Source organism: Ostrea edulis, chromosome 6 (assembly GCF_947568905.1).
Source record: "Ostrea edulis chromosome 6, xbOstEdul1.1, whole genome shotgun sequence".
In the NCBI taxonomy this organism is placed as follows: domain Eukaryota; kingdom Metazoa; phylum Mollusca; class Bivalvia; order Ostreida; family Ostreidae; genus Ostrea; species Ostrea edulis.
Genome location: NC_079169.1, coordinates 43,432,004 through 43,448,574, shown reverse-complemented (window position 1 = coordinate 43,448,574; position 16,571 = coordinate 43,432,004). Strand labels below are relative to the sequence as shown.

At 36.4% G+C, this 16,571-nt stretch overlaps 1 protein-coding gene across 1 annotated transcript in view; it reads right to left on the bottom strand.

Moving 5' to 3' along the window:
- The window catches only part of LOC125648411 (uncharacterized), a 109,381-nt gene that overhangs the window by 21,020 nt on the left and 71,790 nt on the right, over positions 1 to 16,571 (bottom strand). Inside the window, exons 9-13 of the mRNA XM_048875514.2 lie at positions 11,832 to 11,987; positions 10,242 to 10,406; positions 9,975 to 10,082; positions 7,151 to 7,300; positions 1,615 to 1,744 (exon numbers count right to left, since the gene is read on the bottom strand). Coding sequence (XP_048731471.1) covers positions 1,615 to 1,744; positions 7,151 to 7,300; positions 9,975 to 10,082; positions 10,242 to 10,406; positions 11,832 to 11,987 — 709 coding nt within the window. The remainder of the gene's footprint in view (positions 1 to 1,614; positions 1,745 to 7,150; positions 7,301 to 9,974; positions 10,083 to 10,241; positions 10,407 to 11,831; positions 11,988 to 16,571) is intronic.

The window sequence follows — 16,571 nt, the reverse complement described above, 5'->3', positions numbered from 1 at the left end:
CGCATGTAAAACTTTGATTCCCTATTGTGGCCCCACCCTATCCCTGGGACCATGATTTGTTTTGTTTGCTTGTTTATTTTACATCCCGTTGAGAATTTTTCACTCATATTGAGATGTCACCAACTGTAGGTGACGTACCACAAATTTAGACCTTTGCTTAGCACTCAGGGCCGTAGCAGTGAGGGTTCTTTAGCGTGTTAACACCTGCTGTGACACTGGACCTCCGTTTTCAAGGTCATATCCAAAAGACTTGCGATTCTCACTTCTAAATGCCGAGCGTTTGGCGAAGGAGCAATCACTACCTATGTTAACATCTTAGGTTCAACGCGGCTATGGCACAAGCGGGGCTTGAACTCACGACCTCCTGATAAAAAAGCTAACACTCTACCACTGAGCTACACCATGATTTGAACAAACCTGAATCTGCACTATATCAGGAAGCTTTCATGCAAATTTCAACTTTTCTGGTCTTGTGGTTCTTGAGAAGATTTTCCCTATATATTCAGATGTAAAACTTTCATCCCCTATTGTGACCTCACCTGGGGGGCATAATTTGAACAAACTTGAATCTGCACTTTGTCAGGAAGCTTTCATATAGATTTCAACTTTTCTGGTCCAAGGAACCCTTGAGAAGATTTTCCCGATATATTTGCAAGTAAAACTTTGATCCCCTATTGTGGCTCAACCCTACCCCGTCAGGCCATGATTACAACAAACTTGAATCTGCACTACGTCAGGAAGCTTTCATATAAATTTCAACTTTTCTGGTCCAGCGTTTCTCGAAGATTTTTAAATTACCCCCACCCTATTTTTGCATTTTCGCGATTATCTCCCCTTTGAAGGGAGCATGGTCCTTTATTTGAACAAACTTGAATCCCCTTTCCCTAGGGATGCTTTGTGCAAAGTTTGGTTGAAATTGGCCTGCTGGTTCTGGAGAAGACTTTAAAAATTTCTCAGTGTATTTTTGGTATTTCGCTATCATCTCCTCATGGAGAGGTCGTTGCCCTTCATTTGAACAAACTTGAATCCCCTTCACCCAAGGATACTTCTTGCCAGGTTTGGTTGAAATTTGCCCAGTTGTTCTTGAGATGAGGTAGAAAATGTGAAAAGTTTACAGACGGACGACAGACAAGCTCACTTGAGGTCAGGTAAGCTAAAAAGTCATAGAGGGCTACATTATTGCAGCTAATACCAACTTAAGACCCACTCTGTGGCATGAACGCTGAATCCCCAGGGGCCATGAATTTTAGTTTTGTTAAAGGACTTGCTTATTATCATGCCAATAGTTTGAATGAGTAAAGAACTTTTTGAAGATTTCATGAATTTTATGGTTTTGGCTCAGGCTCCAGGAAGATAAAGACTATGAAATTCATAATTTTTGTTCCTCTTGACCCACAGATGTAATTTACCAAAATTGGTTGAAATTGGTCCAGCCATGCATGCTTGAGATGAGGCTGAAAATGTTCAAAAGTTTCCGACAACAGACAATTAATGACGATGGTCAAAAACAGATACCAGCAATGAAATAATAATACAAGGAGATAAATTTTAATATTGAATAGTGAAATCTTTCTAATCAACAGTTTGAAGCTTTAAAATCTAGATATTTCTAACCTTTGCTGATGGAAAGGTTTTGCTGTCAATGGTTGAGTATCGACCAATGTCCTTTAGTGTTTTATTTATCGCCTCATCATTACTATTTTCGCCTATTATATAAACGGTTTTTTCCCGTAGATCTTCAAACCTGTGGAAAGAGGTAATTGACATTTGAGTAAATATCATTTGCTTGCATTACATATTTCAATGCATATCATGTAATATACTACATGTATGTCTTCCACTAAATAAATTAATACCTAGCTATTTTGTTACAGAGTTGAGAACAAAATATTCTCATTCTTTGTGATTACAGCAAAGTTATAGTTCAGATAAAATCAACATCTGATAGCTCTCTGATTCTGAACTTGACAACATCAGCTTAAATTAAAATCATGACATAGCGATGAATTCATTTCCTGTAAGGATAGAAAAATCATAGTCCACATAAGATTGGGACAGACACAACCCAGCAAAATCAAAGTATGTCTACATTTTGGGGGTGTATATATAATTGTGGCAGGGAACCTATAGAGTGAAAGTAGCATCTTCAATGCTTGTTCATGCATCATCTAGAGAAGACATTCACAACAACTGTAACTATACCATCACAAAAGCCGGTAGGTGCCAGGGTATAGAATTAATAATTTAATTGGTGGCCACCACTTAATATAACAGACAACTGCCATTTATTCAACTGCTGTCTCTCTTTATCTCTCTTTTCTCTCCATCTCTCTTTTCCAGAATGAAAGGGGTTTCTCTCATATCTACGTATGTAAGATACAGATATTCTATGAAAGAAAGGTATGTAAGATATTTCTATCTTTCATATCACGTGACGTTTATCTTACATATCCCGTGACGTCATAATCAATACACAACTAGCTTGCAACTTACCTCGCCTCGATTGACGAACACTAGCGTCTGCAAATCTCTTGTACAAAAAATGACAGATTGTAATGTCCCTGATAATCTCCAGGTGTATGTGACCGGACACAGAAATACACATTCCTTGAACAATTACTGCACACTCAACAACAGTCACAAATTCCTCATACACCTATGTCATCTGGTGCATTATGCCAGTTCACAGAAAAACAGCCCACACGGGCTATTACTTCTAGGCCTACCTCCACATTCACTCTGTCAACGTCTACTGTCCGTGCCTCAGGTGAAATAAGTGCCTTCAATGTTCATGAGACTCGAGTCCTTGCACGCGTGAAAAACGAAAGTCAAGCCATGCCCATATTCACCAACAAAAACCACTTGGAATTCCTCTTCACACACTCGTCATTAAATAACTGCTAAATTAATATCAATATCAATGCTCCTCTAAGAAAAAAAACGTGCAGTTGTGGATTCATATTCTGATTAGGTCTGTCAAAATGTTTCGCGCTGATGACTGTCGAGTTACGTCACGCATCACCTTGATTATTGATTTATTCAAAGAGGAATAACTCTAATACAATTCACTTATACACCCGTCGGCCGATTTTTTCGGCAACGTAGTTGCCAAAATGAAGGTCGTAGAATTCGATTCTGGTGTTATTTTTAATGTACAGCGAAAAATTAATTAATTGGAAAATTCTCAAAATGGCGTCGCTAGGCACAAGGAAAACAGAAAACCTCTAGAAATATGAGAGAAAAATACTCTCTTATGAGTTGCCATGAAATTTTAAGGTGATTCCACCCGAGGGTTTGCAAAAAAGCGGTAAAACCCTCGGCAAAGCCTCGGGTTTCACAGCTTTTTTGCAACCCTCGGGTGGAATCACCTTATATTTCATGGCTACTCATAAGAGAGTCTTATAATCTCCCATAACTTCCTATCCTGTATGAGTTATACAATTAAGAGCATTATCGTTTACTGTAAATTCCTAAATATACACGAGAACTTTATTATCGAGTAATTTCACAAGAAGCATCACTCGCGAAAAAAATTGTTCGCTTTTATTTTTATATTGCTAAAATACATGTAAAAACTCTTGATCAACAGAGCACTTGCGAATTTATGCTCTTGCAATTTGACGTATGAGTAATTTTGCCATATTAAGTATTCCTATAAAATAAGGAATCTACTACAGTATCAATCATTCTGTTAATTTACAAAGTTATATGAAAGTTCATGATATGAAATGTTGACACATAGATTTGCACACAAGAGGATATCAATGTGTACTTAATATACCACTGTACTAGGTACATAGAACCACTTTTTTGACAATGTTCAATTTTTGTTATTTTTACATACAAATTAAGCTATTTTCACATGCAAAATAAGACATATCTTTTGGTGATAGTAATAAATGGTAATAATGCAACCTTAAATGAACTGACAAATTGAAGGACGAATGGTGACAAATTAGGAATATGAAGTTTGGGCACAACAGACATTTTTAGGTTTCTTTAATTTTCTGCTTGCCAACAATTTTAGAAGAAAATTTCTCCTCACACTGTCCCAATACTTAAAAACAATGCTACATATGTGTCTGTGTGTACAATTCTAAATTCTTTAACAAGAGTACTGCCAACGGTACATAATACGCTCATGAAAAGCTAATATAGGGTTGTTTTTCTTACACCATGATTTGTAGAACTTGGCTTCAAGTAGTATCAGCAATCACCACGGTGTGACATACTTCCTTTGCATCATAAAAAAAGACAAATCATATACTCTCTATGTGATATTTTCACTTAGCATAAGATGTATGTGTATAAAGTTTGATGGTCCTAGACCCAACGATTTGGTCTGTATCATGCTACTATGACCTTGACCTTGAGAAACAATAGGCATCCTCCACTTGGCATAAAGTATAAGTGTACCAAGTTGGACGGTCCTAGCCCCAACAGTTCGGTCTGTATCCTGCCTACAAAGTTTTCCTACTAAGGGATACTACAACCTTGACCTTTGACTTCTGACCTTGAAAACAATAGGCATCTTCCTCTCATCATGGTGATCAAATATCCTAAGTTGTAATATCCTGGAGCTTACAGTTCGGTTTGTATCCTGCCCACAGGGTTTTCCTATTAGGTTTTCCCACTAAGTGATACTACGACCTTGACGTTTGATCTTGAAAAACAATAGGCATCTTCCTCTCACCATGGTGATCAAATGTACCAAGTTGTAAAATCATTGAGCTTACGGTTTGGGCTGTATCTTGCCCACAAGGTACGGACAGATGGACGATGCCAACCATAATATGTTCCATCTTTGATGGGCATATAAAAATAACTGCTGTATAAAGTAAATTGTTTTTTAAATTGGTAGCCGTCCTGTATAAATTAAGTAGCAGCCACCAGTTAATTTATATGGTGGTCGCCAAAGAATAATTGACAGTTGCCAGTTAAATTATGACATGGCCATCAGTTCATTTAACGATGCTACTTGTCAGCATAAAATTCTAAATTCTTTGAAAACGAGCATTCTGAGAGTATTGCATGAGCAATACATGTCCCCTGCCAGTGCCCCCATTAGTTGACGGATGTAATATTCGAGATAAAGAACATTTGATGGTTTTTTTTTTACCTTGAACTGTGACCTAAAACATTGGTACCAAGTCACCATGTTTACCAGTATCGAATTAGTTTGATGTATCGTTCTTCATACAGTTGACATGTAGCAAAATAAATTTGAGTTTGACAACTATAATTATAACAAGATGGGCTTTAATGAGCTTTAACCCATGGGCCACATCACTCAAATGAATCACCTTGGCCCTTCCATTGTTCAGCTGTTGTGATTTTTAAATTTTTTTTTATCAATCTTTAATCCCATGAAACATTTTGACCCCATACTGTGACCCATACCTAGCCCCATAGGATCACATCATAACTGAAAATGAATTCACATAATAAAGAGTTGCCTCAATGACAATATGACTAACATGATTTTGCTGTTCTGGATAAAACCAAGATAACAAATCATTTTTGCATCTTTGTGATTATCTCTCCTATGAAAAGGCAAGGCCCTTCATTTGGTCAAACTTGAATTACATTGTAGGTTCACCCAAAGATGCTTTGTACCAAGTTTCATTGAAATTGGCCTAGCAGTTTTGGAGAAAATGAAATTTGAAAAGTTTATGGATGGACGGACAAAATGTGATCAGAAAAGTTAAATAACAACCAAGAAAAGTTGGTACTCTGTGTCATCATGCGATGTAGTCTACCATTTGCTTAGTTTCGATGCAGTTCAAAAAGCATTAAATCTGGGTCACCATCTTTGCAAATGAAAGAAAAAGTGAGCAAGTTCACATAGCCCCACGCTCCAACATTGTTTGACAATGTCTCACATAATGAATGGTAATGCTATGCATTACTACAAGAATTTAACAGGACAGACAGGCTCGAAATTATAAGTTCAAAGGGGCATAACTCCCAGAAAAATTAATGAATCAGAATCTCCTGGGAATATGCACATCTACACAGTGTGTCCTTATTTTAACTACAAAGTTTCATGAAATTTTGTTGAGTGGTCTCAGGAGTGACGCTGACAAGACAAGGACTGATTGACAGGTCATAAACATTATACCCTCCACAACTTCATTGCGTGGGGTATGAAAATATGTGGGGGAAATAATCGTGCAAATGGAACACAAAAAAACCCCACCTATATATATTATTCATATCAGCATTTTAATTACTTATAAAGGACTTCTGAACCCTGTCTATAATACTACTTACTATAAACTGTTCGAAGGCTGATTTCGAATACATGCAATTTCAGTCAGATTGCAGGAAAGCAGTAAATTGAGTACTGCCGACTGATCAGACTTCACTCAGAGACTACAGCAAAAATACTTGCATGATTAACAAGATCTGATATATATATTTTCATTGATATGTTCCTTTTGCAATTAATGAGCTTCAAATGTTATTAGTAAATTAATGAAGTGATAGTGACCGAGTTTTGTCAACTTACTCTATTCAGATGTCCTACCTTTAGTCTTTCCGTCAGAACACAATCCTAATCCCAATGAATATAAAGATGTAAAAATATAAAAATTAATTTCTTTCACACCTGTCCATCACACATTACAAAATTCAAATTTGATCTGTAATTTGCCACTCTGAAACTACATTGCAAATTTCAAATGAATCCTCACAAGCGTAACAGAAAAAAGTCTTGAAAACCAATGGGACAGACTGACTGACAGAGGGACGGACAAAGAAGAAATCTATAGTCCCATTCGGCTTTACAACCAATAAGGCACCGATAATAACTCAGCAGTACAAAGTAAATTGTTTTTAAATTGGCGGCTGCAATGTATAGATTTAAGTGGTGGCCACCCGTTAAATCAAGTGGCTGCCACCAGTTAATTCATATGGTAGCTGTCAGATAATAAGTGGCAGCCGCCAGTGAAATCAATATCAATTCTATACCCTGGCACCTACCAACTTCCGTACAGGACCGATTAATAAAGACAAGTACTTGTATTTAGAAAATCTGTAAGCCCTGCTAAATCAGTAAGCCTTGCAGAAAACCATAAAACAAAGCATTAAATTCTGGACTGGAATTTCATACACTGCTTGAACACACTCAGAAATGATAGTGTTATACCATTTTGATGGTTGAACGTCAGTGATATCCATTTTCCTGTGAGTTGTCCTTCCTGTGCTGCAACTTCTAAACTTGGACATGTGCTCTTCAAAAACTGGACTCAGGTCATGAAGCTCACCATACTTCATTTTGAAAACAGCCAATTTCTCTCTTTCAGAGACAAAATAATAAGGATTACTTGGTTTTTAAATTAGTAGTAAGCCTGATGTTAAGAAAACCCAGGACAATTAAATTTCATGCTTTTCTTTATAAGAAAACAAGAGTACCGCAAACAGTACAATATACGCCCGTCGGACAGTGAAATTCAACCTGGAAGCATATTGTGCACTCTGAATTGATACAACACACATTCTGAATAGAAAAGCCTTAAAGTGGATCATGGTGCATCAATCCATCTGACATGTGAACTGACATGATTATGTATTTCTCCGAGAGTGAGGTTGAAACAAAATGTTGGTGCAATATCTATCTATGATGATAAAAAGTCCAGGAAACCATTTGATCTACTTTTAGCCCTAAAGTAGGTCATGGTGCACCAATTAAGTTGCAATGTTTGAAAAATTAACTGATTATGTATTTCTCTGAAAGGGAGGTTGTGACTAAATTTCAGAGCAATACCTGTGACCATACCAAAAAAAATCTGGAAAACTGTTTGACCTACTTCTACCCTTAAAGTACGTAATGTAAGTCATTGTGCGCTAATCCAGCTTAAATGTTAACTGCACTTGTCTTCCTCCGAGAGGAAGCCTTGGACTAAATATCAGCGCAATATCTGTATCCGAAATAAAAAAAAACTCGGGAAACTGTCTGACCTATTTTTAGTCCAAAAGTAGGTCAAGGATGGACCAATCCAGCTGAAATGTTAACTGAAATTGTATTCCTCTGGGAGGAAGCCTTAGACTAAATATCAGGACAATATCTGTATCCATAATGAAAAAGAGCCCGGAAAACTGTTTGACCTATTTTTTCCAAAAAGTAGGTCAAGGATGGACCAATCCAGCTGAAATGCAAACTGGACTTGTATTCTTCTGAGAGGAAGCCTATGACTAAATATCAGGGCAATATTAAATTTGAATCCGTAATGAAACAAGAGGCCCATGGCCCACATCGCTCACCTGAGTCACCTTGGCCCATATCCGAAGACTTTCCATATATATTTGCATGTAAAACCGTAGTCCCTATTATGGCCCCAACCTACCCCTGGAGGCCATGATTTTTGCAAACTTGAATCTACACTATGTCAGAAAGCTTTCATGTAAATGTGAACTTCTTTGGCCCAATGGTTCTTGAGAAGAAGATTTTTAAAGATTTTTTCTATATATTTGTATGTAAAACTTTGATCCCCCCCCCCCTTGTGGCCCCATCCTACCCACAGGGGCCATGATTTGAACAAACTTGAATCTGCACTATGTCAGAAAGCTTTCATGTAAATATCAGCTTTTCTGGCTCAGTGGTTCTTGAGAAGAAGATTTTTAAAGATTTTTCCTATATATTTGTATGTAAAACTTTGATCCCCTATTGTTGCCCCATCCTACTCCAGGGGGCCATGATTTGAACAAACTTAACTCTGTACTATGTTAGGAAGCTTTCATGTAAATATCAGCTTTTCTAGCTCAGTGGTTCTTGGGAAGAAGATTTTTAAAGATTGTCCCTATATATTTATATGTAAAACTTTGATCCCCTATTGTGGCCCCATCCTACTCCAGGGGGCCATGATTTGAACAAACTTGAATCTGCACTATGTCAGAAAGCTTTCATGTAAATATCAGCTTTTCTGGCTCAGCGGTTCTTGAGAAGAAGATTTTTAAAGATTTTTCCTATATATCTGTATGTAAAACTTTGATCCCCTATTGTGGCCCCATCCAACCCCCGGGGGCCATAATTTTAACAATTTAGAATCTGCACTATATCAGGAAGCTTTCATATAAATCTCAGTTTTTCTGGCTCAGTGGTTCTTGAGAAGATTTTTTAATGACCCTACTCTATTTTTACCTTTTCTTGATTATCTCCCCTTGGAAGGTGGCCTGGCCCTTTATGTTAACAATTTAGAATTCCCTTTACCTAAGGATGCTTTGTGCCAACTTTGGTTGAAATTGGCCCAGTGGTTTTTGAGAAGAAGTCAAAAATGTTAAAAGTTTACAGACGGACGGACGCCGGACTACGGGTGATCAGAAAAGCTCACTTGAGCTTTTAGCTTAGGTAAAAGCTCAGGTGAACTAAAAAGCCCAGAAAACTGTTTGACCTACTTTTAGTCCTAATGTAGGTCACAGACGGACGGACCAATCCAGCTGAAATGCAAAACTAAACTTGTATTCCTCTGAAATGAAGCTTATGTGTGTATTTCAGTGCAATATCTGTATCTGTAACGAAAAAAAGTCCGGAAAACTGTTTGACCTACTTATAGCCCTAAAGTAGGTCACAGATGAACCAATTCACCTGAAATGCAAACTCACTCTTACAATTCTTAAGGGAGATATTATGACCAAATTTCAAAGTTGTACGTGCATCCGTTACGGAAAAAATGACCCAGGACGGCCGGACAGCCACACAGACAGCACCATAACATAATATGTCCCGTCTAATGACGGGCGTATAAAAAGCATAATCATAGTAATGAAGTTTCATGCTATAGTCTACAGAAATATAAACTTAGCTGTAGGTTTTAATTTGTGTGATATGCAACAAAGATTTCAAACTAAAGTCATATGCTCTGATCAGCAAGATATCAGAAATATAAGAAAATCAACAATGTGTACCAATACATTCTAATTAACAATATCTTTTATAATATCCAGAAGTGTTTAAATCATATGATTTTCCTTGCCTGTCTATCCTCTGTAATTCTCCCTTTAAATCCTTGAGTAAATCATGTTTGACTTTGAGCATGGCCCTTTTGTTGTTTGATACAATTTTTTCAGGTTCCAATGTTGCCCTTCAAATTCACATAGAGATTAAAATCAATTTAGAAATTATTTACAGATAATATGTTCTCTTTTTTATACAGTATAAAGACCAGTGAATAGCCACACATTCTAATAGGCTTAATTATCACCCTTATTTTCCACTGATAAGTGATTTATAATGATCTTACTTTTTTATTTTCTCCTGTAGAATTTTTGGAGATTTATCTATGGCTACCAGCTGCCACAATGTCTGCGTTTTGTGATCTATCGATTTTCTACGATGGTCAGCTAGCCCTGGATGTTCATTTGCAGAAAGGCTAGAATCCTCATGAGGTATCATGGCACCTTTCGTCCTGGTATAAAATAAATTAATGTATGTACTGGTATACAAATACATTTGATACATGTATTTAAAAAAGGGAATTAACATCTTTCCCTACTATAATTTCACTGAATAAAAAAATGAAAGAAAACAAGATTTTTGTACTACTGAATGTTTTTTTTTTTTTAAAAATTCAAATTGGTTGTAAACAAAATTTAGCTTGGCACCACAAATATCCTGGGGAACTATTCTGATATCTCTGGTGTCATCTTAAAAGTGTCCATGTCAACATTACAGCATCTGTGAACTGCATGCAAGTTTTGAAATGGTCCATTTTCAACAAAACGTTCATGCTGCATGATTGAAATGTATGGATATAAGTATCCCCACATCCACGATTTAGATATGGATATAAGTATCCCCACATCCACGATTTAGATGATGCATTCATCTGGCCTGGATTTCCCAAAACAATTTAAAGTCAAAACTTGGACATTAGTCTGAAATTTTACTAAAATTTTGACTTCAAATAAAAGAAAACTTTTCGAGAAATCCAAGCCTGTTCAGTATTTTTCAAATTGTGGCCAGGTTATAGATTTTGCAGAAGTTTAAACTTATTTTCAATAGTTCATTTCCAAGAAACACCTACATGATTCAAACTGGCATGGATGATCGATGCCTCTATGGATGATCGATTCCTCTGTGGATGCACACAACTATCCCCAGGATTTAGATGCTTATAACAATCTAGTTTGCCAATACAACTTATCATTGGGTCAAATGCTCTCTGATGCGTTTCATACCGATTGTTAGGCCGTTCTTGGCACACTGATTTTGACTAAGGATAACTCCATTTACCTGATCAAGATGTGGGGCTCACGGTGGGTGTGACCTATCGACAGGGGATGCTTACTCCTCCTAGGCACCTGATCCTACTTCTGGTATATCCAGGGGTTCATGTTTGCCCAAGTCTCTATTTTGCATTGTTTATAGGAGTTATGAGATTGATCACTGTTTGCTATCTTCGCCTTTCCCGCTTAACTTTGATTATTATCAGTGAGGTGAAACAAACACATCTGGGGGCACATAGGGATACAGTAAGGAGATATATGGCACACATCCTCATTAGTTTCAAGCAGCCATGTCTATTTATGTTAGAAAAGCTTAATTAATATACAGGTCAAGGAAACTATACATGCATTTTCTTATAAATTAGCATGCTAAATGAAGTCCCCATGTGACTTGTTATCTGACCATTCAGCTAAATGACTTGTTATCAGGTTACTACGAAAAAACTATGTATTTCATGTTAGAAAAATGCCAAATTTTCTAATCGCTTTCAGAGAGACACAACGATTTTTTTCAAGCAATCAATATATGAAATAAGAATTAGTATTTTAATTTATATTACTGGGTATCTAATATTTCCATGCTCACATTGTTTATATTTTCTCACCTTTTCCATGACAAAGCTTTCATCATGATCTTGGACTGTAGTGGTATATCCATTAACTTTTCTAGCTCTCTCTGGTTATAAACAAGATCTTCCGATGTCTCCCCAACAGAGTTTTGTAGCTGGTGCATTTTTCCTGTTCCAGTCCTTGGGGAACTCCTACATATATGATGCATGATATGTACCCAATAGTATCAAAATAACCCCTTTAAAATGATAACTGAATGCAATTCTATTTACCAAACTTGTCTGAAGTAAGTGTGTGTGTGTGTGTATACATATAATTATTATTAGTCACATGGTTTGTAGTTGGTTTACTGTGGAATCATCATTGTTCGTGGGGGATTGATGTTCGTGGATTTCGTGGGTCACTCTTACCCACGAATTTATGTGTCCTCAAACATTTTTTAAACCAAGTAGAGTTATCTCTCCTAATGACATTGTATCACTTACCCATGAAATTACATCCCCACGAACCAGCAAAATTTTGCTTACCCATGAACATTGGCCCCCACGAATTAAAATTAAAATGATTCCACAGTATATGTGGCCAATAAAATTCATATGGAATTTAATGACACATAATGCAAGAAAAAAAGGACATTTAAACCTCAAAGTACTCATTACATTTACATACAATTTCCAGTTTAAATCAACAAGAGGCCCATGGACCAAATTGCTCACCTAAGTCACTAGCCCTGCTGTTGTTCAGCAGTCATGATTTTTAAAGAGGAAAGCTACTACAGAGAAATTTGATGTGGATGAAAAGTGGAGGACATGTACAAAATATTTTAAAAATGAAAACTTTAAAATTTACTTTACTCAGTCAAAAAATGTAGTTTTCATAGAAAGTAATATGAAACAAATTTAAAAACCCTGCTAGACTTAAACACGATCTACAGTTCTGCAGAAGGCATGCCAACCTACTGAGCTGCTCCACTATGCAATTAAATCTTTAAGGAATATACAAATATTGCTGATATCTATATTTTCATTTATGTTTTGAAAGGAAGTCAGCCATTAAGACGATGTAATATGCCTCCTTAAATGATTTTTTTTTCAATCTTTTTATTATAATAATAATAATAAATTCTTTTAATAAATTCCCATGAAAATTTTCACTTAATATTGTGACCTAAACATATCCCCACAGGGTTACGACAAAAATGAACACTATTCACACATGGGGATGCCTCAATAGTCAATACCATTTATGACTAACATGACCTTGCTGTTTTGGAGTTCTGAAGGAGACCTTTTAAAAGATATATTCTTTCTTGCATACATGCTCATCCACTCTAAGCCTACAGTTAATGATTTGAATAAACAAGAGGCACTTAAGGACAGATAAGTCACCTAGGTATTAGTAAGGACTGATAAGTCACCTGAGTAATAGTAAGGACTGATAAGTCACCTGAGTATTAGTAAGGACCGATAAGTCACCTGAGTATTAGTAAGGACCGATAAGTCACCTGAGTATTAGTAAGGACCGATAAGTCACCCGAGTATTAGTAAGGACCGATAAGTCACCTGAGTATTAGTAAGGACTGATAAGTCACCTGAGTATTAGTAAGGACTGATAAGTCACCTGAGTATTAGTAAGGACAGATAAGTCACCTGAGTATTAGTAAGGACTGATAAGTCACCCGAGTATTAGTAAGGACTGATAAGTCACCCGAGTATTAGTAAGGACTGATAAGTCACCTGAGTATTAGTAAGGACTGATAAGTCACCTGAGTATTAGTAAGGACAGATAAGTCACCTGAGTATTAGTAAGGACTGATAAGTCACCTGAGTATTAGTAAGGACAGATAAGTCACCTGAGTATTAGTAAGGACCGATAAGTCACCTGAGTATTAGTAAGGACCGATAAGTCACCTGAGTATTAGTAAGGACAGATAAGTCACCTGAGTATTAGTAAGGACCGATAAGTCACCTGAGTATTAGTAAGGACCGATAAGTCACCTGAGTATTAGTAAGGACAGATAAGTCACCTGAGTATTAGTAAGGACAGATAAGTCACCTGAGTATTAGTAAGGACCGATAAGTCACCTGAGTATTAGGACCGATAAGTCACCTGAGTATTAGTAAGGACCGATAAGTCACCTGAGTATTAGTAAGGACTGATAAGTCACCTGAGTATTAGTAAGGACTGATAAGTCACCTGAGTATTAGTAAGGACAGATAAGTCACCTGAGTATTAGTAAGGACCGATAAGTCACCTGAGTATTAGGACCGATAAGTCACCTGAGTATTAGTTAAAAATATCACTAACTCCAAGGGCTATGAAATCTATGATAATTTTCCTGTTCAGAACATCTAAGCTGAAAGACTTCACATAATGAAATACAAATGTATATGTTATATTAACACTACATGACTATTTTGAACCAGCACTTGAGTCAGAGCCCTAGGGTTGCAAAATTCACAATTTGGGTACATCTCTCTGCTTTTCATACATATGCATTTAGTTTCTATACAGTATCAGCAAAAGTAAAGAATTATTTAAAATTTAATAATCATTTAATTTTACATGTTACACGCTTTTTCATTGGTTGAAAAATTATTGGAATATCATATCCAACGAAAAAAAAAAATGACCGGAACTACTTTCTATTGGAATGTTGGGGATTCCTCTGGATGCTTCGTATTCATATATAGATTAGGGAATCCTGAAAAGAAAAACTTAACAATTCTATCGATCTATATAAATTTATTAAACAAAATCAAACAAATATCAAATATTATATATTAATTAATTATGCAAAATGAAATAAACATTGCTGTTTGAGGACCCCCCTCCCCCCCTCCCCCCAATATAACAACACACATCTGCTTCTGCAATTCTGGACTGAGAGTTAAATGAATTCAACCGGGGATGACAACGAATAGTCCAGTTTGCACCTTGTGACAACTTCTTTCATGTCACAAACCCAAATACCAGATACACCGCACACTGCCTCAGAGATACTGCAATATCGTAGCCCTTAACGACTATGGTTTCAAACTCCAGCTTATGTTTATGAGTGGGCTCCGAAACGAGGCTTCCATACGACGTTACAACAGCCTTAGGAATTCACTGATAAAACTCGAAAAACCCTCTGTAATACTCACTTGTCTACTTGGAAGCCGTGACAACTCTCAAGAGAACCCTACTTGGCATCCCACATCATGATTATGCACATGTCCCACGCTTTCCGTTAGTACCGACATCGAACTTTGCACTTAATGCCAGCAATTTTCTCTCAACAGGACTTATCTCTAACTCATCCTTTCAAAACTGCATTCTTCAGTCCACAAGAAACCCATTTGCTCAACAGTAAACAACAGTAAAAGCCATTACGCCTAACTGATTTAGTTTTTTTTTAAAGTTGTGTATTCACAAATTACTACGCCCATCTCAAAATGACAAAGAATGTAGTCCAATTCAACTCAAATCATATAATGTTTTATCATATAAATTCAATGTTTTAAAATATTAAATTATAAGGAATAAATTCATTATTTTTTCATTGGATGGAGATATACCACCAAAAAAAAAAGACCGAAAACTTTTGCATCATGCACTACGCGCAATGATGCAGTTTTCCATCTTTTTTTTTTTGTGGTATACCTCCATCCAACAAAAAAATTAATTCATTCCTTAAATACACCAACATTTATGAGATGATAAACGGTCAAAACTTCAAAGAGAACGATTCTTTACAAACATTACCTGATTCATCATTTGGGTCTCTTAATTAAGTTCTGCTGCAAGTTTACATAGTGTCTTAACAAGTGATTCTTTCTGTAAAAGTGACATGTAACCCATCAATCCTGTAAAAACTGCTTTAATTCTGGTACTTTAAAACTTTCAAAATTCATCCTGAAAACTGGATGTTGATGTGCTTGCATCAAGTACAAAATAAATGTTAGAATCATAACGTTGTACGGTATCTTTCATGGACAGCAACTTTATCAACAACTTCAGGAGTGACTTTCAGAATTAAACTATGATAAAGTTTTTCATTTTTGACTGCACTGATTGTTTGACAATATGCTGTTTGGAGAGTCTTCACTGTATGGAAGGAAGAGAAGGATTGCTATTCTGCATATTCTTAAGCTTAGCAATGAAATTTTACTTAATGCATCTTAATCATTAATCTCAACAAAGTCTAACAAACAAGAGCACGTACAGGAAATGTTACATACCGCTAAGCAGAGCATCCCCTCATGACAGGAAATGTTATGAACATATGCATTATTTAGGCATAAATGAGGAATGAGGGCAAATTCTTTTGTAGGAAATCAAGATGGAATAGCTCATACATGATTATATATACACACACATATATAGATTCGATGAGAGTAAATATGAAGTATCTATCATGTAGAAACTCCATTCAATTCATATATCCCTCCTTTATCCCATCCCTGCCTCTTGCTGCTCTCATTAACAATCAACACCCTAACACCCCTCTCTTTCTCAGCAGAAGAGGTATCTTTTTTGTATCAAGGAAAAGGTTTCAAAATATATGAAATGGTTAAGTGGATAACACTAGGTATAACAACAAACATCTTGCAAAGGGGGGGGGGGGGGGTCAACATGCATATGTTGGGGGCAGTTTCCCTTATTGCTAGTAGAAACACATATGCTCCAAAGTAATTTAACTACCTTACAGTTACATGCATAAAGCATCAAATCTGACATTTTCCACGGAAGCAACATTTTTTTCCGCATTGAAACGGGACGACAATTCCCGG